The 22,264-nt window shown below is 41.4% G+C and overlaps 1 protein-coding gene across 4 annotated transcripts; it reads left to right on the top strand.

Moving 5' to 3' along the window:
* Positions 1–1,065: 1,065 nt before the first annotated feature.
* Positions 1,066–22,016, top strand: LOC125430631 (beta-1,4-galactosyltransferase 3-like). 4 transcript variants are annotated; one of them, XM_048492669.1, is made up of 7 exons: positions 1,066–1,184; positions 4,336–4,813; positions 12,630–12,865; positions 13,876–14,066; positions 15,653–15,775; positions 19,934–20,038; positions 20,568–22,016. In XM_048492669.1, the coding sequence occupies exons 2-7, from the start codon at positions 4,576–4,578 to the stop codon at positions 20,719–20,721; spliced, it is 1,047 nt and encodes a 348-aa protein (XP_048348626.1). In that variant the 5' UTR covers positions 1,066–1,184; positions 4,336–4,575; the 3' UTR covers positions 20,722–22,016. The 4 variants fall into 4 exon arrangements, with proteins under 4 accessions (XP_048348626.1, XP_048348625.1, XP_048348628.1 ...); XM_048492668.1 differs by having other exon boundaries at positions 1,095–1,188; XM_048492671.1 differs by lacking the exon at positions 1,066–1,184 and adding an exon at positions 1,209–1,314.
* Positions 22,017–22,264: the final 248 nt, after the last annotated feature.

The raw sequence follows: 22,264 nt of genomic DNA, 5'->3' as shown, positions 1-22,264 counted from the left end.
TTCAGTTCATCCTCCGACAAAAGCTTTTACACACACCCCCCCCCCCCCAAATGGTGTGGCTGACTAAGGTGTTCTTGGACGCAAATCTAGCTGTTCTACTGCAGATCAACATGGTTATATATTGAAGTAATAATTCTGTTTGAGAGAGTGTAATTGGCCCAAGGTCATCCAGCAAGTTTCCATTGCAGAGTGTAGACTCAAGTCATACAGATCCTAGTTTGGCACTAGCCACTAAACCAAGCTGCTGTACGTTACAGAGCAGCCTAAAGAAAAAAAATCCAGTTTGGATTAAGGTTGCTTTTGTATAGTTGAATTGGTTTAAACTGATGAAAGATGGCTTACGAACAACAAAATGTTTAGATTGCTAACAATACCAAGCTTCAAACTGGGTGTAAAAATCTATGCCAACATTCACCTCCCAAAACAAACAAACAAACAAACAAACAAAAAATTCTGTTATGGTGTGGTGCTTCAGCACAACCACATTTTGATGTTTTTGCCGAGCCGAGTAGCTTGTCACCTACTCTTTCCATACACTTGATCTCAAAGGACTTAAGGATTACTCAAACACGCCTTTATTTCAAGTTTCCTTTCTAATCCAAAGACACACTGTGAATATTTTGCGATGCAATGTTGAATTTCACCACATACACTGAAACGGTGATTCCGCACAACGAATTAATACGCTGCAATCGTTATCAATGAATTTGTTTTCCACATATAAAAAAGGAAAACAAGTTCATTTACAACGATTGCAACTCGTTATAAATATGTTGTGCAGAATCCCCTCATGGCAGCCCGGGGAGCCCGCTATTTGACTACACTCTATTCCGAGTTTTACAACTGGAGTTTTTGATTCGTATTTTAAACAGGGGGTTTTCGTCTTCAGGGAAACTTGTTTTCTTCCTTTCTATCTACTAGCAAGCAAATATAAAAAATAAACCAATAAAAATTAGGTCAGGATCCCTGCAGCGCTCCAAACTATGAAACAGAGCCTCAATTGAAAAAGCGCCTGAAACCTATCAACTGTCCCTGTTCCGACTCCTACTACTCCCGGCATGCCCTGGGAAAAGCGCGTTGCATCCTGGGAACTGTAGTCCTGAAGCCCTATGCAAAAATTCAATGTACCAAGCAGGGAGGTGTTGAATAGAAGCGTTCGGCACGCGCCCGCCTCTTGCAGGCAGGTAGGTGAGCAATTCCGATTTCTTGGCAACCTGAAAACCGGTCGTACCTGAGATGGGAAATTGTTGTGTCTCGGGGAAATGGCCTCCAGGATGTGAACCCCCGTTTGGGAAGTGTGGGGCTGGAGTCCAGGTAGGGCCAGTTATGAGGATTAGTGTCTACCTGCCCCTTTCCCCGCTACAGGTGGGAAGGGAGGATCACCTTTCCAGGGGCTTCCAAGCATCAGGTCGTTGTGCTCGTTTTCTGAAGCTCCTCCCTCCAAGCACCACCGGTTGGACCGGTTGTTGCGACCCTTGGTTTCAAATCCCTTACTGGGTTACCATGGGCCAGTCCTACCCTTTCAGCCTAACCAGCTCCCAAGGTTGTTGTAAGGATATGATGAAGGACGGGAGATGTTGTGCTGCAGATCAGGGAATCTGCTTGGGGAAAAGTCATGTGGGATGGGACTTTAATCAGGAAGGGAATTGACCAAAACAGAGCAAAAAAGCTGGCTGGATCCAACCACATATATGCCACCCTCCTCGGAGGACAGGTAGGATAAAGATACGTTGCGTAAATACATTTCCTTCTTTGTCTAAATTAATGCTGTATTTAATAATTCACACACTGAACCAGGCAGTGACTCAGTAAACAGGATGGAGCAAAACCTAACCTACCTCCCAAATTTATAAGAATAAAATAGGAAATATTGGCGTTTCTGAGTTCCCTGAAATAAGGATGGAATGGAGATATGCAAGTGGACCCCGAAATACAATCTGATGCACATTTATGCCAATCTAAGTTGTTAGATTTCAGTGGGTTTAGGCTGTAGTAAATGTGTATGGCATTGGATGGCTTGTAGGCTATATATTTTTGTTTGTTTGTTGTTTGTAATCTGTTCAACAGTCCTATAAGGAAAGTCTTGACAATATTCTTTCCATATTGCATCTATGCTGGAGGAGAATGTTTTTTCTGTTTTGTCTATGGCCATCTTGTGAGTTCATGGCATGAGTTGAACCAGAGACTCTTTGGAGTTCTAGCTTGGTGCTGTGGTCATCATCACTGCTCCGTATCAGCTCTGTGAAGGAACTCCTAGTAGTTGTGTGTGTCTTCTCCACCGTTTCCAGAATGTAAGGGGACAGGGTCATCTTTCAACTAGCAGTTGAACATAAGAATTGACTACTAAAAAGCAAGATACTGAGTTTCCAAGTTTGCTTTTAAGGCTTGCTATCAGTCCTGCACATATGAGTCAGATTTTGGTTTTCATTGATTAAAACAAGTCTTGTTTGTTCTAGGCTTTATTCCAAATACTGAAAATTGTCTCTAAGAATCAGTCCTCAGAAACTCCCATGTGTAGTGATCGGCTGTACTGATGATCTTCCCTGTGCTTTCAGAGTACTGCTTTTTGACAGTTACAGAAAACTGATGTTGAAACCATGGTGAGGGAAGCTGTTTCCTGTTCAGGAGAAAAGGACGCAGCAACCTAAAACAAATATGAAGGAGACAGGATCACTAGCTAATAGCAGATCTAGCTAGAGATTTAGCCTTTTGAGCCTCATGTAAATAATAGCTAGAGATTATTGAATCAGATTAAAATACACCGTCCTTGGGGTTATGGTCAAATATTGCTATGTCATAAGCCTTCCTTATTTTCATTTTGAACACAAAAATTCTTGCAGCTGCAGTAGGTGCTTAAAGTGGCAGGATAATACTTTTTTTACAAACATGTATGTCATCATTCAGTGTTTTAAATATTACAATTAAAAATTAATTAGTGTTTTAAAATTAATTTGTCACTTATATAATTAATTTCTTCAAGCAACGGGATTATTCAATATTTGTAACATTATATTGTAACATGTCAGCAGAAGTAAGGGACCACTGTACCAGAGTTTAGCAAGAATCAGTGTGGTATAATGTATTATTAGAATGTGTGAGGCCAGGACCTGAGAGACCCAGTTTTAAATCCCCACTAGATGTTTACTGGTGGCTGTGGACTAGTCACTCTTTCTCTTAGCATAACCTACCTCACAGGATTGTTAGAATAAGATGAATGTGGGCAGTGATGAAGAGAGGGGGAGGCATGAACTGCCTGCGTGCCCCCACCCCTGAAACGACACGCCCCCGACACGTGACTGCAATGGCAGCACACAGGGGGAGCCGCCCCAGATGTTTCCATTACAGCTACGCCTCTGGACGTGGGAAGAGCCCATTTGTGTCACTCTGAAATTCATGGATGAAGGACAGGATAAAAATGTGAAAAGACTGGTGGCCTTTAAATGTTAAAATCTAAGCATCCTGAAAATGTTTTTTTTCCATGGGAAAGAAATAGTTTTATTAACTAACGACAACAAAACAAATTCAGTTTGACCATCTGGTTGTTGTAGTCCAACTCCAGTGGTAGGCTATAAGTAAATCTATCTACATTAAATATGAAAGAGAAAGAGATTCATAAACCACCACCTAAAGTATATTTCTGTCTTATTCCAAAGCCACCTTTCTTCCAGAAGTTTCTGCTATGCACTGTGTGTTCTGTTTAGTACTGTAATGTTTCCATTACAGCTACGCCTCTGGACGTGGGAAGAGCCCATTTGTGTCACTCTGAAATTCATGGATGAAGGACAGGATAAAAATGTGAAAAGACTGGTGGCCTTTAAATGTTAAAATCTAAGCATCCTGAAAATGTTTTTTTTCCATGGGAAAGAAATAGTTTTATTAACTAACGACAACAAAACAAATTTAGTTTGACCATCTGGTTGTTGTAGTCCAACTCCAGTGGTAGGCTATAAGTAAATCTATCTACATTAAATATGAAAGAGAAAGAGATTCATAAACCACCACCTAAAGTATATTTCTGTATTATTCCAAAGCCACCTTTCTTCCAGAAGTTTCTGCTATGCACTGTGTGTTCTGTTTAGTACTGTTGACTTGAACTGGAATTGACTCTCTGGGTCCTTAGGAGATGTTTTCAAGCCATGTTACCTGAGATTGTTCAAGTGGAGATGCAGGGTTAAAACGTGGGATCTTCTGTGGAAGAAGTGACAACCAATATCTGAGTTAAAACAGAGTTTAAACTAGCCATAGTTTAAGTGCTGTTGTATCTGATAAAAATAATTAAATTTTATTCAACTGTATTTTCACAAGTTTGTGTTGTTTTTCTCATTTGCATTGCAGATTGGGAGATAGAAGAATGGATAAAGCTGCACAGGAGATGGTTAAAAACGAAAACATTTGAATAATATGCAAGTCACATAATATAAGAATATAAGATGCTTTTAAAAGATGCCACGTGCCTCTTTGGCTGGCCGGCACTAATGCTTATTTCAGTACTTCTCACTCTTAACATATTATTGTGTACTGAAGAATTAAATTTCTAGCACCCCTACATCTTGTGCCAGGTCTTTGGAGGAAAACATGTCCCTTCCTCGAGTTGAAAATCCTTGCTTTCTTCTTTTCTTGGGCATCTTTCAAGCAATATTCATTTTGATACTATATCGAGGTGGAGCTTCAAGTGTGTTTCAGGGTTTTTTAGAAGTTCCTCAACCACTGGACTACTCAAAAACAGAAGATGTGTATACAAATCTCAGCTTGTTTATTCGTGCTCCTAATAAGGAAATTATGTCGTATTGTACACCACTGTCACCAATATTTGGTATGTATACACTAAAAAAATATGTTTTTACTCTTCCACTCACAAACTGATCTGGGTCTATCCAGCCTTATGATTTGATTAAAGTATGTACATACATAAGCCTTTATTGGCATAATCAGAAGCAGATACATAAATAGATAATAAAAGCAGAAGGCCCCGCAAGGACCATATCAAATACATGCTACTGGGAGCTCTCAGCTATCTCTATAATAAAATTAGCGACCTCTTCTCAAAAACCAGGGTTCGGGTTATTCAACAATAGAGATAACCTAGTCAGATCAGGCAGCCCAGATTGAAGAATATAGAGTGGTATATTTAGATCTGATTTTCTATCCAAATCTGGTGCAGTGCAAAGAGTTGAGTGGAGCCAAGTTTTCGACCACGATGGGTTTGCAGCTGCATAGCCTGTGCCCAGATTTATCCTAGAGTTATTGTACCTCTACCTTTAGTAGGGCAGAGGGCATAACGATTATTCAGCAATGGTAAGGAAACTCTCCTTTGCCACGTGGATTGATTCGAGGCATAGAATGTAGGCCATCACCCGGCTCTACTCAAATGGGATTAAGAATTGTGTTTTAGAGCAGGTTAGTTTGGCTCCCTTTAGATATAAATTTACAAATTCCAGATCTAAAAGCCGATCCTCTAATCCCTATTATGCAGCTTCTAGACAGGACATTAAAGGAGAGTGATTCAATAGGCAAATAGCCAGCCGGATATGATCTTTCTCTTGATTTAGAGAACCAATACTGATTTAACTTACTAAATTGTGTCCTGTAATATCAATGGAAACAAAGGAGTGTTCGGATGGCAAATAGGTAGAGATGGGAGCCAGAATCTGAGAGAATCTAGAAGCCATGGCGCTATATTTCCCAGGATGTTTTGTGCCAGTTCTAAACACAGGGCTGCGTAGGGGACGCCGTTTGGAACTCCCATTACTTGGTAGAAAAACTTAGATTGGGGAACATTCAGAGCATGATTCACTGTTTGGATCCAGATGGGGACCCCATAAAGTAGTTGGGATTCAACCTTTGCATTGAAGATCTATTAAGGTATGTTAGCCATGTACAGGCTGGGTAAACGTATCCTGGTACTGTAATAACTTGAGTTGCCAGACATTTGCAAGCTCCCTTCTTCATAATTTTGTATATTTTTATGTTGAAATGATAGGATATCTTTCTGTTCATTGAAAACTCTTGATATTTGTCTCTCTTCTTGATCTAATTCAACAGATAGCATAACAAATAGTCGTCGCTATGTTAGTTAATGTTTAATCCTTGACTGGCAGATAGCAGAGCTTGTTACTTGTTTCATATAGAGTTGTTTTGTTGTGTATCTTCAGAACTTCAGTTGCTGAGGCATTCTTTGATTTGAAATTGCATAAGGTTGCAATGGACTCAAATTATTTTGTTAGGTTATCTGAAAAGCTAGTTGAAAAGACTGAAGAATTAATAGTGAATGCACAGGTAGATAGAAATTTGTTTGAAATGGAATAGTCAGATGTTAGCCAAAATAGAATTTTTATTAAAGATATGATTAAATTGACTTCTTTGGTAAGGGCAGAAACTATCATTAATGTTTTTATATTACCGTCGCTCGTAGCAATTACTAGAATCGCTTTATCAGATTCCAAGATCCTTTCGATTTTCTTCCTGTCCTGTAACAATGCTTTTATGATAACCTAATTTTAAAAATTGAGTGTAGGTAATTGTGCTTAAAAGTGTGGTCCAGATAGGACTGGAAGAAATACTACTTGGGAACTTGGATTGTAAGTAGGATCTGGAATGAAGTCAGGCAATTAGGCCAGGAACAATTTCAGTTTTATACTCTCTGAAAGCTGCCCTACCAAAGCAGTTCAGGGCAGGTAGGCACGGTTTGGATTGCCTGAGCTCGTGCAACATGTTCAGCAAGTTCTTCCTCCTCCAAGCTCCTCCTTCCGAGTTGAATGCCATAGAAGCTGTCTGGTGCTCTGATGTAGTGAGCAATCCAGCCTTTGCCAAAAAAAAAAAATTCTTGTGATTTCCTAGGCCTTTGGAGATGAACCTGATATCGTTTAGTAAAACAGATGTCTATCCTCTGACCCTGAATTGCTTTGAGAGTAAAACGTTACCTTGTGAGCAAAGCTCACCATCAATTCTAATCTGATCTGGCAAACATTGAATGCATACAAACACGCATGTGAGCTTTTATGGATGGACCTTTGAGAATCATTCTAAATGTGTGTGACAGCAGAGCAGATCTTTTCGTTTTTTAGCTTTTGTTGTTGATACTGAAGGAACATAGTGTTTGCCATATAGGCTAGTTTTTTCTTGTGTTTGCATTCCCTTATGTGTTAAACTTGCACTAGAAGTTGCTGCCTTTTTGAAAAAGATGCTTTCCCCATATCAATTAACTCTCATTATTCAATATGGTGACCTTGCTGTTCTGAGATGCAGCACTAACTTGTGTGAGTGCTACCAATTAGCATCCAGTGATCTTTAGCAAGCCATGATGTAGCCCTATATAATTTTTGAGGGAAATACATTTTCAGCAGACTGGGTAGTTGCATTGCTGTATTAGTCTGTAGAAGTAGCATAAAATCCAGTTGCACAAGCACAAGAGCCAGAAAGGAATTTTTCCATGGTATAGACTCCGCAGTTGTTTATTTAAAGAAGTGAGGATTGGACAAAGAAAATGGCAGCTGCCAGATTATTTATTTACTTTGCCTGAGTGCCTTGCTTGTACTTCCTTTCCTTCTTTCTTCCCTTCTCTCTCTCTCTCTCTTTCCTTCCTTTCTTTGCTTCCTTCCTTCTGCCTCCTTCCCTTCTTTCTTTCTTTCTTTCTTTCTTTCTTTCTTTCTTTCTTTCTTTCTTTCTTTCTTTCTTTCTTTCTTTCTTTCTTTCTTTCTTTCTTTCTTCCCTCCCTCCCTCCAAGGTGCTACTGGACTCAAGTGTTGTTCTATGTCTGGGTAGCTGCATGACTTTGGATTTGTTCCCACATGGGCATTATGGGTTTTCTGGGCTGTGTGGCCATGCTCTGGTAGTTTTTGCCCCCAATGTTTTGCCCACATCTATAGCTGGCATATTCAGAGGCATGTAAGGGTAAAATGATTTTATCTAAAGAGAAACACATTTTACCGTGACATGCCTCTGAAAATGTCAACAACAAACTCTCAGGCAAAGATGTTAGAATGCAAAAACTACCAAACTCCATCAACCCACATACAACCGAGAAATTCACAACTCTCAGTTGATTCTGGCTGTGAAGGTTTTTGACAATACATTGTTCTCACATGATTTATTTCTGCTCCTGCTTTTCATAATGTTTGCAAGCATCTAATGTTGACATGGATCTAGAGGTTTTCCATGATGGATTCCAGTGATGGTGAACCTTTTTGAGACCGAGTGCCCAAACTGCAACCCAAAACCCACTTATTTATCGCAAAGTGCCAACACGGCAATTTAACCTGAATACTGAGGTTTTAGTTTAGAAAAAACAGTTGGCTCCGAAAGTGGCGCATTACTTTCAGGGGAGTAAGTTTGGTGAGTAATCCCGGTGGCTTTGCTTTTGGAAACAACCGTGCAATGCCAGAATGGGTGAATCACGACCCTAGGAGGGTTTAGAAGCAAGCCCCATTGCCAGCAACTGAGCTTACTCCCAAGTAAAGGATTACGCTTTCGTTCTTCCCATAAAAACCAGTGGGGTTTAACAGCACTTAACAGGGTTACCTACACGTCATGCCCATGGCCAGCCTAGAGCAGAGCCTAGATGTATTATTAGTGGGGGGGGGGGCAATTTTCCACCCCCACATGATGAACTCTGTGCACGCGTGCCCACAGAGAGGGCTCTGAGTGCCACCTCTGGCACCCTTGCACCTCTGGCACCACTGGATTAGGGGAATGCTAATTTCAGTTACGCTTTTGCTAAGGTTCCACATGATGTTCTTGTTGACATGTTGGTAAAATGTGGTTTGGCTCCTTCAGCAGTTAAGTGGGTTTGTAACAGGTTGACAGATCACACCCACAGAGTGCTTGTTAATGGTTCCTCATCCTCTTGGGGAGGAGTGACAAGTGGAGTGCCTCAAGGATCCATCTGGGTCCAGTGTTGTACAATACCTTTATACATGACTTGGATGAAGGAATAGACAGGTTGCTCATTAAATTTCCAGGTGATACTAAATTGGGAGGGGTAGCCAATACAGTAGGAGAATGATCTTGACAGGCTGGGAAACTGGTCCCAAACCAACAACATTAATTTCAACAGAGATAAATGTTAAAATTATCTTCGGTCAAGGAAAAGGCACTTCTTCTATACCTCTTGTTGCTCTGCAGATTTACTGACGCTCATTAGAACCATTAGGGTAGGGAAGTGTACAAAAGGCTTCAGCAGAGAAGGAAGATGAAGGAAAGCCCTGATGCAAAAGCAGAACTGGTCCATCTGGATCCAGACTATTCTTATTACTTCAGGATATAACACCCAATGATTAGTCATTCTGTAATTCTTGGAATAATTATTGTGCTGTACTTTGCTGTAATTCTTGGAATAATGGACAGTGTCAAGTGGATGGCACTGGCAAGAGAAGTTCCATGAACTCTAGTGAAAAGCTATGGAGAACTTAAATGCACGCATAGTTATGTTGTGATACTTCAGCTGGTCCGAATGAAGATGATCACACAGCTTTGTCTGTGGATTTTTCTGTCAGGCTACCACAGCTGCCTAAAATGTTTGCTTTGTGAAATTCTGAGTTTACCCATCAAAGAGAAATTCTTCATCAGGTGAAAGATGATCTGGGTTGGGACTTTGCTTAGGAGGCTTTCCTGTCCTCGGGCTACTGAAAACATTCTCCAGTTTGGCTTCTCTTGAATCTTTACATACTGTTATCACCTAAATTAATCTGTGTTGTAGTTAAAATAAGAACTGCCACATTTAACTTCTGCCTTCAGCCTATTAATGAATGCTTGCATTCTGAGTTATGCTTGAGATACGTTTGCTTAATCGTTACTTTTTATATTCTTAACTGGGGACTGCTATTGTTTTAGGGTTTTAGAAGTCTTTGGTGTATACGAAAGCCAGCTCTCCTACAACTCTCCCCTTCCTAAGCAGAAATTTGGCGAGGGGGATTGAAATACATGCAATATTTTCATGTCATACCTTAACATATGTTATTTCTTTAACCAATTAAATGCAACATTTATAGTTTGGCTAGCATATAAAATTGTATTTTGGGCATATTTTTGTTATTTAAAATGATAAATATCTTGGTTTTCCATAAGCAAGATTGCAAATGTATCCCATATTGAAGGAAGAGAGAGAGGCTACCCTTTTCTACTGAAGCACATCTGCCTTGGGTTTTGCCCTCTGAGCAGTGGGAAAAATTAAAGTTGTCTATGGCATACATGTGAATTATTATCTAATGCTGTAAGTTCTTACACTAGAATGTTAATGGCAGGCATTCTGGGTGACTAAAACCTTGTCTTGAAAAGTATGCCACTCATTCTAAGGCAGAAAATATTTTACAGATTTTCTTTAAGTGCTTCCCCAAAAGTCCCCCGGGAATCTTTTTTTCCTCTGGGTATCATCACATTTTTAGGTTGCATCACTAATCATAATGTAAATGCCTATATATAAAGTGATATTTTGAAATTTTAAGCTTAGACCAGGGGTGTCCAATCTGGTGCCCCAGATGTTCATGAACTACGATTCCCAGTTCCCTGTCTTAGACTGTGCAATTATTTTTCAAGTCAAATGTTAAAATGTTGTTTTAGTCATGATCTTGACATGAATGATATTCTTATTGACTTTGGTCAGCATATTGCCCTTCATTTTATATTCAGTAAGTGAAGCTAGGGTTTTTTTTTCTATTCCCATTCAATGTATTGAGTATCTACCATATATACTCGCCTATAAGTCGACCCCAATATAAGTCGAGGCACCTAATTTTACCACAAAAACCTGGGGAAACTTATTGACTCGAGTATAAGACTAGGGTGGGAAATGCAGCAGCTACTGGTAAATTTAAAAAATAAAAATAGATACCAATAAAAATGTTTTTGAACATTTATTTTTAAAAAACCCAGTATGGTATCAACAATAACTTTAAAAGTTCTGAAGTGGAATATAGAACTCTCACAGACAGTATCTCTTCCCAGTTTCATAGGGAAGATGCTCAACAAGATCCCTCTTTTTAAAAAGTCCCTACAGGTTCTCCTTCAACATGGATAGCTTATCATTACACAGTGAAGATGCTTGTGTGGTGATGGCAGCCGCTTCCCCAAAGCAAGTCTTTTTTGCAGGTCTGCAAGCTCAGCTGGACAGAAGTCCCACCAGCTTTCCAAAAACATGGGGGGCGGGGCAAGAAAGGTGCTGGCAGTGGCTGCACCCCAGGGCACCCTGTGTGTGTGTGTGTGTGTGTGATTCCTGCCACCATGGACTCCAATGGTGCAGATTTCCCAATGAGTATGGCTCCCTAGCATTCATGGAGCTTCCTGGCCTGAACAAAAATTCTGTAACATACAAATTTAATATTTAATATTCACACTTATTCACTGAATATTCATTGTGAATGAAGCTACTGGCCACCTGTAATGCAGCGAAGCAACAGCCCAAGGCTTACCTGGGAGCTGCCTTTGTGTCCACATAGCAGGGAGCAGGTACAGAAAAACACCCTCAGTTCCCAGCCTTTTTTTGCTTGCCACCTGTTCCCCCCACCCGCTTGCCACCCGTTCAATCGCGTTTAAATCGAGGGGGGCTTTTTTCAGCACAAAAAATGTGCTGAAAAAGTAGACTTATACGCGAGTATATAAGGTAATAGTTTTTTAAACAACTCTTAAATTCTGCCTGCCTCAAGTATATGCATTGAACTCTGAGCTGTTACAGTTTGCTCTGATTGGTAAAAATTGTTATTTTTCAAACTATCCTATCAAATAATGTGAATCAAACTCTTATCTTGCAAAGGGTTGAGTCCACTATGTCACTTTACAAGGAAAATAAGAAGTGTATAGTAAGAACATATTGTGAGATCGCCTTCTCATACAGTAGCTACCACAGGACTTTCTTAAGAGCCAGTCTTTGCTCTGTTCAAGACTCAAGGACATAGACAGCCCCCTTATCGGCAGCGCATTTGCCCTTCAACCCATTGTATTCTAGCCTACTTTTCAGTCAGAAAAAATTGATTCCCCCAACTGGCTCCTTGCAATTAACTACTAATACAAATATCATTTAATGAAGTCTGGGTCCCTGGAAACTTCTTGTGATGTCCTTGTCATCTGACTGAAATGTCATCTTCAGCTGCAATCTGGAATGGCTGCTGGTTACTCTCATACAAGCAAGATCAGAACAGCAAAGAATTAGCCAATGTAGGCTTTGTACCAAGCCTCTGGCATCCCAGCTTCTATTGATTTTGAAAATGGAACAGTTTTAATTTAAAAATGTTAATTGAAGCTCCGTGACCTCACAGACGCCAGGAAGCTGGATTGTATACTTAGTAGCGCTTGTTATTCAAGGCAATCTTAGGGCTGCTTCTACTGAAGCACTTTTCCTCCTTGAAGAATTATATATGAAGTTGCAAATCCATTTGGATTTTGTAACAGCCTTAGGAACAGAGGACTGGGCTCCTGCCGGCTCCTGCCCTGTACTCTTCAGAGCAGTTACACATGAATTTTTCATTCTAGCGATGTTTTTCTCATATCTGTAAGGACACTGACTTAGAAGGAAGATTCAGTTGGGGGAAAAGGTGTATTCCGTTGTCTGTAAATGGTGATTCCAATCTTATTGGTTGCCCCACTTTTCACGGTTGTTGTCTTCTTTTTTGTTCTGTCCCCAACCCCCTTTTCTAATGCAGTTGGACCCTTAACCGTCACCTTTAACACCCTACCCAGTGAAAGAACAATCATCCGCAAAAATGTGTACGTCCAATTAGGTGGGCGCTACAGTCCTCCCCAGTGCCTGGCTCGTTACAAAACGGCAGTTATTATACCACACAGGAATCGCGAAAAGCAGCTGCGCCATTTGCTGTATTACCTTCATCCCTTCCTCCAGCGTCAGCAGCTTCAGTACCGCATCTACTTGATTCACCAGGTAAACGAAGACCAAGGGCACGTTGCTTGTCTCCTGTGAGGAGTGTAGATGGCTTCTGAATAAAACATGTCATCCCAAAAGCCTTTTGAAGTACACTGTAGGGTTCTTCTTTTTTTTCGTGTTCACAAGGCTGTTCAGGAATTTTATAAAGCCAAAAGCTGCTTTACTTGGCACTTCCGCAGCGTAGAAAGATGAAATGTCAGAGATAATGTAGATTTCCAGTTGCCTGTGGGTTTGTATTTGAATTACCTGTGGTACTTTTACCAGGCCAGTAAAAATGCTACAAGTGCAGCTTAGTCCGAACTTTTAACATGGGATTTTCTGCAGCATCACATTTTCTACCCATGTGACCAGTTAGGGTTCTGTTTTTCTCTCTTTCAAGAATCCTGTCAGAAACCATGGCAAACAATGGATCCCAATGGGGGGGAAGATTTACCCTCCCCCTTTTTTCTTAAAGAATTGTGTTCCGTAGGCATATATGTAATTGAAACTGAGGCTCATGTTAGCACCCTCGAACAAAACATGACCACCACCCCCAGTAACCAGAGCCTCCCAATTTTATGATGTTATGCATGACCCATAGGGGCCTGAAATCTTAGCAAAGTACTGGGTCAAGAGCTCTTTCTAGCCTCAGTCTGCTCCCACAAAGTTTTTTTCCCTTCTTTGAGTTCTTCTTTCCTAGCCTATTTCTCCATCTGTACACTTCTTTTTTCTTTTATCTAGGCTTTCTGGCCCTGAGATTCTCTCTGTCCCAGGATCTCTTCCTAGTACTTTGCCTTGTTCCTGTGTGAGGAAACCATGCGTTGAGGTATTTCCTTCCCCTCACAGGAATCGGACTGCAAACTGTTTAATCCCCTCAGCAACTGGATATTCCATGCTGCCACATCAGTTCGGCCAATCACGCCAGGGGTCTTGCTGCCACAAGCACAATGCCACCTAAATGATACAAGCAGACAGTTGTCACTTGGTCACTGTTGTGTTCAGTAGTGAGTTGCATATTCTCTTTCCAGGCTGGAAACGGTCCGTTTAACCAAGCAAAGCTCCTCAATGTCGGCGTCCGTGAGGCCATGAAGGATGATGACTGGGACTGCCTGCTCCTGCATAATGTAGACCTTGTTCCAGAGAATGATTATAATCTCTATGTCTGTGATGAATACTACCCTAAACACATGTCCAGTGCCATAGACAAGTTACAATACAGGTAATCCATTACATTAACAATTCTCAGTAATGAGGGTAAATAGGAAACTCACGGCAGGAGCAGCAGTGGCGTAGTGGTTAAGAGCAAGTATACTCTAATCAGGAGGAACCGGGTTTGATTCCCCGCTCTGCCGCCTGAGCTGTGGAGGCTTATCTGGGGAATTCAGATTAGCCTGTGCACTCCCACACATGCCACCTGGGCAAGTCACCGTTCCTCTGAGCTCTCTCAGCCCCACCTACCTCACAGAGTGTTTGTTGTAAGGGGGGAAAGGGTAAGGAATTTGTGAGCCCCTTTGAGTCTCCTGTAGGAGAGAAAGGGGGGATATAAATCCAACTCTTCTTCTTCTAAATGTATTTACATCCCGCCCCCGCCCCCTTCTTGATACCAAAATTAGTATTAGCAAGGCATCAGGTACTCAGAGTTCTTCACATCTCATTTCCGACTCTATGTCTTAAGCCATAAAGAATAACAGATATGGGCTCTGATATGTTCTGACATTTTTTCAATTGGTGCATGGAAATAGTTTCATTTACCTTTTTAATCTTAAATCCTTTACCTACCAGAAAGAGACATTGCAGGCCCCTAATCTAAAATGTCATGACCAGGGGAAGGGGGATGTAAATCAACACAAAACAGGAAAAAATATTTTTTAAAATATGTAAACATATGTAAAAATACAATTAGTCACCATTAAAGTCTTATAATTATATTAAAAAAACTATTAACATGATTGTACTTGAGACAAGCACAAGAGCCTCTCAGTCTATCACTGGGACCTGGCAAGGTTAGCCAGACAGCTGGATGCTGGGAGCAGGTTTCTTACAGAGTGATTCAGTTGAACACACTCCATTTCTGCTGGTATTTCGCAACGAAAGCGTCACAGGTGTTTTGTAAAAAAAGTTATTGTATGGCAATCTTCTCTTTGCTAGTCTTAATTGAGTTGATGTCTTGAGTAGCTGGGACTTTGCTTCTCCAAAGCTGTGTTGATTTTCATATGGCCCAATCGTGTCATGGAGGTAGCGTGGGGGGTGCACCAATACGTTTGCCTCTTCTGCCAGCACAAGGGGCATCCAGCTGGTGGAGGGGCAGAGGGACTGATTGCCAGCTGCCCCTCAGTTCCATGGCGGCGAAACCAAGACTCTTAGCCGCTGTGGAGCTGCTCTGGCATCCAATTGAACGATGTCATGAAGGGGCAGGGTGTTCCTGGAGGTGGAGCCAACATTAATCGGCTTCCACCCTGGTTTTGCAGGCAGTTGCGCCGTGATCCAGGACTTGGACAAGGGTGGCGTAAGTCCATTAAGCCTTATGGAGGACTTTCTGGTGGTGTTTTTTTTAATTAGTTTTTTAGCCTCCTCATGCTTCTGGAAAGCCTTGGTCTGAGGATTAGCCTGCCCATGTTTCATGACACATCTCAAGCAGTAAATTGGCGTAAGTGCAAGATAGAGTTGATGAGCCATATAAGACTTTATTAAAAGGCAGCATTTGACTCTTATGCAGCCACACATGCTAAATTCACGTACTTGAATAATGTGATGCAAAATCATTTCTAAACTGCCTGACAAAAGATTTATTCTTCTTATCTGTAGTTTGCCATATTGGTCCTTCTTTGGTGGCGTGTCTGCTTTGACCCCGTATCATTACATGAAGATCAATGGGTTTCCGAACACCTTCTGGGACCGTGGCGGCGAGCATGATGACATTGCTGAAAGGTATAACTGAGAAGAAAAGGGCCCTTGCAAAATGTCAGACTATACTTTATTCAGATGTAATAGCTGGTGGCAAATGCAGTGTCTGCATTAAAAAAAAGGGCAGGAAAGCTATTCTTCCATTGCTAGTGCTAATTTGGAGAGAGAAGTTGAATCTCTTGTTGGGTCAGCTGTTGCGGAGGAAGGGCACACTGAGACAATATCTGAGATGTGATCTTATGCATCATTTAAACTTTTCTGAAAAGCAGATGTAGGGAGTGAAATTTGTGAGTGGGGGCATGGTGCCTTTCTTTCCTTTTAATCTTTTCCCTCATACCCTTTGATATAAATTGGTCCCTTGGTGGTACAAACATTTTCCTTACTGGAACGAATTGCTGCTCCAGGTAGGCCATTTAAATTTGGGGAGGCAAGGGAACTTTTAATGGTCCTCACCTAGCACTGTGGTGCCCGTCCCACTATTGCTGCTCTTCAGATAAGTGTAATGAGAGATGAGAGCCAATCATAGTCTTGTCTAGTTGTGCAACCTAAGTTTAGCAGGTTCCAGTAAGTGTGAGAGACAAATCAGCTGCTTGTATCCCACCATTCCATGCAGCAGAGTTTGAAGCCTTGTTCCAACTTAAATGGTTCTTTCCCCACTGGCTCCCTCTAGCCTAAAGTAGGATATCAACTATGGACTTGTAATACTGGGTTCTGAAGGTCATCCAATGTTTTCCTTACTTGACTTGGCATCTCCTACAACTAGTCATACAGGGGTGGTTCCAGTCTTCCTCCAAGTAGTATTCCTCCAGCTTAAGCAGCTTTTCCAGTTTAGTTAGAGGAAAGTTCTTAGGCTGGAGGAAAGCTTTAACCTTTGCTCAGTAACTTCTATGGAGTGATATACAAAGCTACATCTGGAGCAGAGATCTAATGTTTTGCCAGGTAAATATTTTGTGTATGTTTTATTTCTACAAATTACTGTGGCGTTTTGTAGATATGTTTGCTGTGGTTTAAATGCAGGCCACTAAAAAAGAGGGGTGTTGGGGGGGAGTAAAGTCGGTTATGATTGGATGGTTGCTGTATCCTAGGGAGTGGAGTTGACTAGGTTTGTTTATAATGTTGGTGTGAGAAAAGAGAAGAGAGTTAGAGGAGAGATGGAGTGCAGTGATGTGGACTGAGAGAAGTCTGGGTTCTTTGTGTGGAAGGTATTAGCCTAAGTAGCAAGTGGTGCAAATATGCCTTTGTGATTTAAAAAACTTTAAGAAAGTAAGACCACCTGCACCTGACTTAACAACCATTACACTTTTGAACCGCACCGAAACAATTACATTGTTGCACTTCTAAATAAACTCTATTCCTGACAAAGTAAAATCAGCAATTTTATTGAGGATCCCACTGTCTCACAGCCACCCTCACACACTGACCAATATAACTAAACTGTCCTGTTCTACAGGTTAAACTAAGAAGTCTAAGGCGAGAGCCTGTAGTGGAAGCAAAAATCATTAAGTAGTGTTAGGGAAGGCAGCATAACACAAGTCATTTCACAGCATTTTAGATAACTGACCTTACAGGTGTTACGTGCCAGGGGTTTCTTATAGGGGATAGAATATTACAAGAGTCCACCTGGAAAAGGAGCTACGTATGTCAAGATGAGTGGCTGCACAGAAGACTGCTGTAGCAAATGCAGCTGGAAGAATTAATTCCAACCCATAGTTCTTGTTACTTTCACAAGAGTCCCCGCTCCACTGTACAAACTCTTTTACGTGCTTGACGTGGTACGGCTTTGGCACCATTGAGTAGTTCACACCTTGCTTGGTTACCCAGTGGTATCTAAGGGAATTCAATAGTAATCAGTCAGCGGTAGACTCAAGACAGCTGTCTTGAGCCTGCTTTTAAGAGGGCTTCCACTGCCTTTAGCAGGGCCTGAAGTGCGGAACTCCACCACCCACGCCAGGGCTGCAATCCAAGAAATGGATCTTCTGACTCTATTATTTTTTTTAAAACAAACAAGAAGCCGTTTGCCGCTGATGGTTTTCGAAGTGTGGGAGTTTCAAAAGCAGGTTGCGATAACAAGCTGCAAGAGGAGGCTGTTTTGAAATACAGGATAACACCAAAGAGACTTTGGATTCAGCCTGGGCTAAGAGATACCGGGTGATACTACAAAGACATGGTTTCTTTCTGAGAATTTCATTAAAGATTAGCCAAGTTACTGGTTTGATTTAAAAAAACAAAAAACAAACCCCAGCAGCTATAATTCACACTGACTGGGCTGATTCCCTATTTTTACAGCAATCAAATTCTTGAAGGAACTGAACAATATCTTTGTATAGTTTCCATTGTTGGAAGTTGTTGAGAGATTATAAAAATTTAAATGGAATGTATTGTTCAAACAAAGGGAACCCTACCAAGCATTGTGTTCCTAAGCTCTGGAAGTTGAATGCGAAAGCATGATCAAAGAGACAATGAATGGTAAAATATGCAGCTTTTGAAAAGGGCAATGTTGACTCTTTATACGAGGAAATGCATCCAGTTTGTGTGACTTACCAGAGTCGAAATTGTGGGCTTTATGCAGTCCCGCATATATATTGCTGTGCAGAGGTCTAGAAGCAACCCCATAAAGTACTGGCACTCAACTTAACGAACTGACAGTCCAATATGTCAAGACCTGATTGTTTGGTCTTGCTGTAAGTTTCCAGGTGGGAGCAGGGAATGTGGCATCTGGGGTTGCTCTGACTGTTTTTGGCTTGCTTGCTTTTGTTTTCTTATCACTGCTGCTTTGGCTGGTATACCTGCTTCAAATCGACCTTCCCACAGAATCTTCTGAGAAAGCTGGTTGGGGGGGCTGGGTGCACAGCCAGAGGCATAGCTGGGGCAGAGTGCACTCGGTGCACACTCTGTGTTTTCCGCTAAGTATGCTAAGTGAATTGCATATCCATATTGTTGTCAATGCTGGACTTTGATTGTGAATTCCTCATAACTATAGGTCTATATATTGTGTTCCCTGAAGCCTTTCTTAACTGCTTATAACCCCCGCCCCCCATGATAAATAGCTAGCTAAAGTAAGCCATCCTTATTAGCCAGCATTTTTGATAAAAAATGAAACTCATTTCAAAAGACAAGACAATGTTAAACAGAGCAACCTAGATCAGAAGGCTAGAATTGACCTTAGGTTTAATTGAACTGCTTAAATTCTGAGATCTAAAAGGGCAGATGTTCACTTGGAACATGCATTCATAGTAGCCCTGTTACTTAAAACAGTTTCCGTCTCTAGTCTAGCATTCCATTTCCCACATTGGCCAGTCAGATGCTTCAAATAAGTCAGCCCACCTCTGAGCTAGTGTTCTTCACATTTAATTATCAAAATTAGTGGATAGCTTTGTGTTCACGTGGGTTATCTAATTTTGTATTGGCCTCAGAATCACACGTGCCTTTCAGCAACAAAAATCAGACTCTGGAGAGCTTTCTACCTCCAGATTTCTGGAAACATGTTAGGTTTGGTCTCCCGAGGTGTTCAGTGAGCCTATGAAATTGCATGGATGTTATGATATTGATTTTAGTGCTCACAGAAGATTCTATGAGGGACTGTTATAGTTTCATGACAAGCCATCTGTTTGACAGGGTTATTTTCATTGTTCTGCTCCTAATTCTACTCCCTCCCCCCCACCAATAATGATTTTCAATGGAATGCATTAGAAGCTTCAAGGAACTGATTGGAAAGTATGGCTAGAAGCCTGAAGATCCCTTGCTGTATCTGACGGTCGTCTCTATAGAGTTTTTGACATGAGGTTTCTTTTTCCTGTTGGGCCAGATGCTTGCAAAGGTTCATGCTGCAGCACACTACGTGCAGCCACTCATTGGAGGCTTCATGCTGAGCAGATTTGAACTGGAAGAATTCTTTTTCTTGTGCTGCCTCCTGAAGCAACCCTGGTCAGGGCACCTTCATCACCCCTTGGCCAAATATCTACCCCCTAACCCAGAAAAACAGCAAAGTATCCAAACCTGAATTGACTCATTGGTTTGCAGTGCAATGTAAGATGGGCTCCAGTCGGCTGAGGGAGGAGATGACTGCTGTTCTTGTTTTTCAACCATACAGAAATCAGACTTGCTTTAGCCATTTTCATGTTGAGAAACTCTTTTCTGGAATCCCTTACTAATCCCAACCCGCAAATCTCTTCATTTCAAAAGGATTCGATTAGCGGGACTGAAAATAGTTCGGACCCCACCGCACCTTGGGCGTTACAAGATGATGGACCATGAACATACTTCTGGGTATGCTGAGAATGTTAAAGGGTAAGTATGGTTTATTGGTTGGGTTTCCTTACATGGATAGATTCACCTAGAATTGTGTTCTTCCCGTAATTGTGTTCACGCGTGCAGCAGCCACATCAATTTTTTCCACACAGCTGTCCTTAAATCAAAGCGTCCAGTTTATATGGAGTGGGAGTGCAACACTTCTTGCTCAAATATTTTTCCAGCAGAAGCGAAAGGCCTTCAAAATCACTGTTCGCTAACCTCTGGCTACGTTGGGTCCCACACATGAATGGCTGTAGCCAGTGGTGGGATTCAAATAATTTAACAACCGGCTCTGGTGGTGGGATTCAAATAATTTAACAACTGGCTGTTTACAAGCACCATGTTAACACCATGTTTACAAGCACCATGTTTACAAGCACCAGGTTCTTCCGAAGTGGTGCGAACCGGCTGAATCCCACCCCGGCTGTGACCTACCACTTGATTCTCCTGGGAAAATCTTTGTGACCTTTTTGTGCTTGATAGGCAACAAGACTGAGACTTGCACTTTTCTTTGTGTTCCCCTCAGGCCTGCTGTGCTGCACACCAGAACAACGTGGAAGGATGATGGAATGAATTCTCTAGAGTTCAAAGTCTTGGCAAAGAAGCTTCATCCTCTTTATACTAACATTACTGTGGATATCGGGGACCCACCAGTGCTCCCTCCAGTGAGCGAAACATAGGAAAGTTTGAAATTGTGATCATTATCTGGCTGTTTGGCAGTGCTGGACATGCCTGCTGAACACAAGGGTTATAAAACTGCATGTCTTTATCCTGAACTTCTGTTTACAAGAAGGAAATGAGAAATGCCCAGGAACGGCAACAGTGGTATTAGCTTTATTGTGAAAGGCACTTGAAATTTTCTGAGTGCAGTGACTACTGAGGCCCTCTTCTCTTCCCTCACTACTTGCACAGCTCTTCTCGAACAGCAAACTATAGATCATCTAGCCAGCCCACTGTGATGTGGATACTTCACATTATTGCATCCTTTCTGCATCTACCTGAGTTCAGCGTTAAGATACACTTAAGTGTTTGATCTAATTGAGGAACGGTTTGTTTTTGGGAAGGCTCGCCGGTCAGACAGCCTGTTCTTCTGCACCTTAGTGCGAAGACTTTGAGGCCACAGTTAAGTGTTATTTTATTTAAATGGTTAATGTTTATTAAGAAAAAAAATGTTCAGTTAAACTCATGACAGAGCGCCAACGTATATTACTTCATGAAAAAAACGTTGAGAAGTGTGTTCCGAAAAGTTATTTGAACTGTTTCTTTTTGTGCTTCAGCAGACTTGGTCTGTCCTAACACCCACCTACCTCCAGAAAACAAACACTCACACCCAGCACAGTCACCATGGGAGTGCAGCTGAGGACCTCCTGTGGTAAGCCACTTGGCCACAATGTATGACACTGTCTATCAGAGAGTTTCCATCCCACCATCAATTCTGTATTTCAGCACTGGTCTGTCACCAATTCCTAGGGGTTTTCTTAGATGGAGCATTTTTGTGTTGCAGCTTTAAATGTGTATTTAGAAAACTTTTTTACTAAGGGATTTTCTAGAGGACATGAGGAAGGCGGGCAGTGTAATATGTGAGGAACTACGGTTCAGTCTAAAGTTAAAAAGGGATAATTGCACTAGACAATCAGAGTTGTCATGAGCACATGGTGTTATTGGGAGTGAAGTAGTCTAAAAACCACTTCTTCCACATGCAAGCCCCTTATCTGTATGATTGGTCTTCAATGTCATGTCAGATTTAAATCTCTCAACGTTTCAGTGTTTTTACTTGCCCTTGTTTTCCAGTATTACAGTAAAAATTAGATGTTTTTAAAAAGCTGTTAAATTAAGAAACATAATCCAGCTATAATATTGAGTAAGAATTTTGGGAACAGGTTTAATGAAAGTTTTTTTTTTGGGGGGGGGGGGGGGGTGCAACTTGTCATGGATTTGTTGTAAGCAGAATAAAATTTAATGTTGAGAAACCAAACCTGTAAAGAGGGAAGTGGTTTGATTGTCCACAGCTGTTGAAGAATGGCAGCAAGGTAGTTTCACAGCACAGCAATTCAAACTGCTGTGGCCGTAGTCAAAGTGCTCACGTGGATTTGACTGGTTTCAAAGCAACATTAAAAACAGCCATTCATCATAAGTGTGACTTGTTTCAAAAGGCAGGGCCACTCTACTTTAAGCGGGTAGTAATAATAATCACTTAATGATTTCTGTTCAAGTAGCAAGGGC

This window comes from Sphaerodactylus townsendi, linkage group LG04 (assembly GCF_021028975.2).
Source record: "Sphaerodactylus townsendi isolate TG3544 linkage group LG04, MPM_Stown_v2.3, whole genome shotgun sequence".
NCBI classification, from domain to species: domain Eukaryota; kingdom Metazoa; phylum Chordata; class Lepidosauria; order Squamata; family Sphaerodactylidae; genus Sphaerodactylus; species Sphaerodactylus townsendi.
This window is presented reverse-complemented; position numbering and strand designations above follow the sequence as displayed.